Raw genomic sequence first — 2,304 nt, 5'->3', positions numbered from 1 at the left:
GAACCTGTGTTTCCCGAGGATGGCTCTCGGCATTTATTAGTTTGCCGAGAGCCCGCGGTTTGGCTCTCGCCGAAGAGCCTGACATCTGGCGTATCCGAAAATTCCAATAGTGATTTCCCATATATGACACGAAATAATGAGTAGCTTGATATCGTAAAAAAATGTGCCTACATTTCTAGTATGTATAGTTCTATAAATTTGATTTATATCATTTCTGATATCTCCATAAAAGCAAAAAAAATAAACATTTCTGATCATGTTACCATGTTCAACTTGGAGACCTTAGATACATCTAAGACTAAATGTGTCGAAGGCGGGATATACAAGAAATAATATCATATGGGAGACATGAATAAAGAATACATGAAGGTTCTACTCACCAGCTCAACAACACAACAATAATGTCAATGTTCACTAAGTTTCTCTCTAGCAACTAATGGTCATAAATCATCTACAGAATGTATCCATATAAAACTAAGTGTTTCAAAGGGTGACATCTGAGGAACATCACATTAATTCAGAGGATCATAATATATACCTAGTAATTAGTTAAGGGATGTCAATTCTTTCTTATTCCTGTGCCACGGCCTTGCCAACAACTCCCTTCACAACCAAATGCTCCATCTCCTCGATGGCCCCTGACGACAAAGGTACCATGGGTAGGGCGTCATATGAACCCCCAACACCATTATGCCTCCGACTTGTTCCCATACCAACATTAACACCCCCACCGTCAACCCCATACCACTTTGCCACCCCGAGATGCAACCCGGCCACAAAAGTTGCCGCAATCAAGCAATGCACGGACAACATGACGTCCATGACCGCAATGGCTTGCAGTCTAACTTCATCAACGTCGCAACGTGTGGCTGGTGCAAGGGTTGCATCCATCAATCGGTGGCAACCCGCAGGGACGTAGGAGTCGACGTAGAGGTTGAGGCTGCCCTGAAGAGCCCAGAGGCCACCAACGATACCAACAAAGGTAAACATCGTCTCGGCCAACAAATGGTGGATACTTCTCGGCTGCGACAATGCAGATAACAGGGAGGCAGTGGTGGCAGTGATGAGGAGGAGGGCGGTGACATAGAGAAAGTGGGCCTGGAGGTCAGATGTGGGGAATGCATCGGCGAGGATACCGGCAGCACGGGCAAGGAGTAATAAAGGGAGGGACAAGAATATAGGTCGTAAGAATTGCAGGTGGTTGGACGGGAGGAAAGGGAGAGCAAGTGGAAGGAGGAGAGGAGGGAGGAGGATGAATGGGAGGAGGCGAGAGGTAGGGGCGATGGGAAGGAAAGGGAATGGGAGAGCGGCGATGACGGGGAGTAGGTGGAAGAGAGAATGCCTGAGGAAGCGGAAGTGTTGGTTGTTAGTATGCGCATGGGATATGTGGGCGAGGGCGGAGAAGAATAGGTGGGAAATGGAGGGAGCGACGAGAGAGAGTGCGAGGAGAAGGTGGCATGCAAGCAACAATGCCTCCGCCATCGGGGTAAAGGAGTGGGCGGGAGGAGAGCGTGGTGGTGCATTTTGGACAAGGATCGTATAAATGATGGGTAAGCATGGGGTAGCGGTGGGGGAAGGTGGTCAACTCTGCCGTCAAAGGCGGCGTTTGATTGAGGTGGCACCTGTTGAATTTCATATTAACTATTCCATACTCCCAAAAATAGGACCAAAATTTTGGGCGCGTGGATTAAGGAGAGCCAAACCATGATAGTTACTTCCAATATTACTCCTACTAAATTGTCCCAACACTTTTGCTCATGCATAACATTTGAACCTCACATTTCTTGGTTGGCGTAAATAACTTGTTAACTCGCACATATTGGTTAAGGACTGTGCTAAGAGGGTGCTTGGATACGTTTTAGTCCCATGACTAAAAGTAGTGAGACTAAAACTTGCTAGCCTCACCCATGCTTGGATCCAAGTACTAGAGAGACTAAAATCAAGTTAATGAGCATTTATTATCCTCCAAACCCTCCAATCCAGAACTTGCATGAGGAGTTAAATGAGGAGAGAGAGGACTAATGCACATTTTAGTAGGGGTACCCTTGACTAAAAGATTTTAGCCTCAAGACTAGTTTTAGCCTCTCTTTAGTCAGGGGTGCTTGGAACTTTAGCCTCTTAAAGAGACTAGTTTTAGTCAGACTAGTTTTAGTCTCTTGGATCCAAGCACCCTCTAAGCAACACATCGCACACCTCGACTAATCACTTCTTCATAACTAAGTAACTTTCTATTTCACTTTTTCTAATTTTAACAGCTCGACAAAATGCGTTTACGATGGAGGAAGAGCACGCAGCCCGCGTTTG

General features: G+C 46.1%; 1 protein-coding gene across 1 annotated transcript; it reads right to left on the bottom strand.

Annotated features, from left to right (window-relative positions):
- Window positions 1-570: 570 nt before the first annotated feature.
- On the bottom strand, window positions 571-1,482 carry LOC123439754. The gene has a single exon (XM_045116437.1). It carries the CDS (start codon window positions 1,480-1,482, stop codon window positions 571-573), a length of 912 nt encoding a protein of 303 aa, XP_044972372.1.
- Between the last annotated feature and the right edge of the window lie 822 nt (window positions 1,483-2,304).

The sequence above is a fragment of the Hordeum vulgare genome, chromosome 3H (genome assembly GCF_904849725.1).
Source record: "Hordeum vulgare subsp. vulgare chromosome 3H, MorexV3_pseudomolecules_assembly, whole genome shotgun sequence".
In the NCBI taxonomy this organism is placed as follows: Eukaryota; Viridiplantae; Streptophyta; class Magnoliopsida; order Poales; family Poaceae; genus Hordeum; species Hordeum vulgare.
Note: the sequence above shows the minus strand (reverse complement) of the source record. Positions and strands in the feature narration are given on the sequence as shown.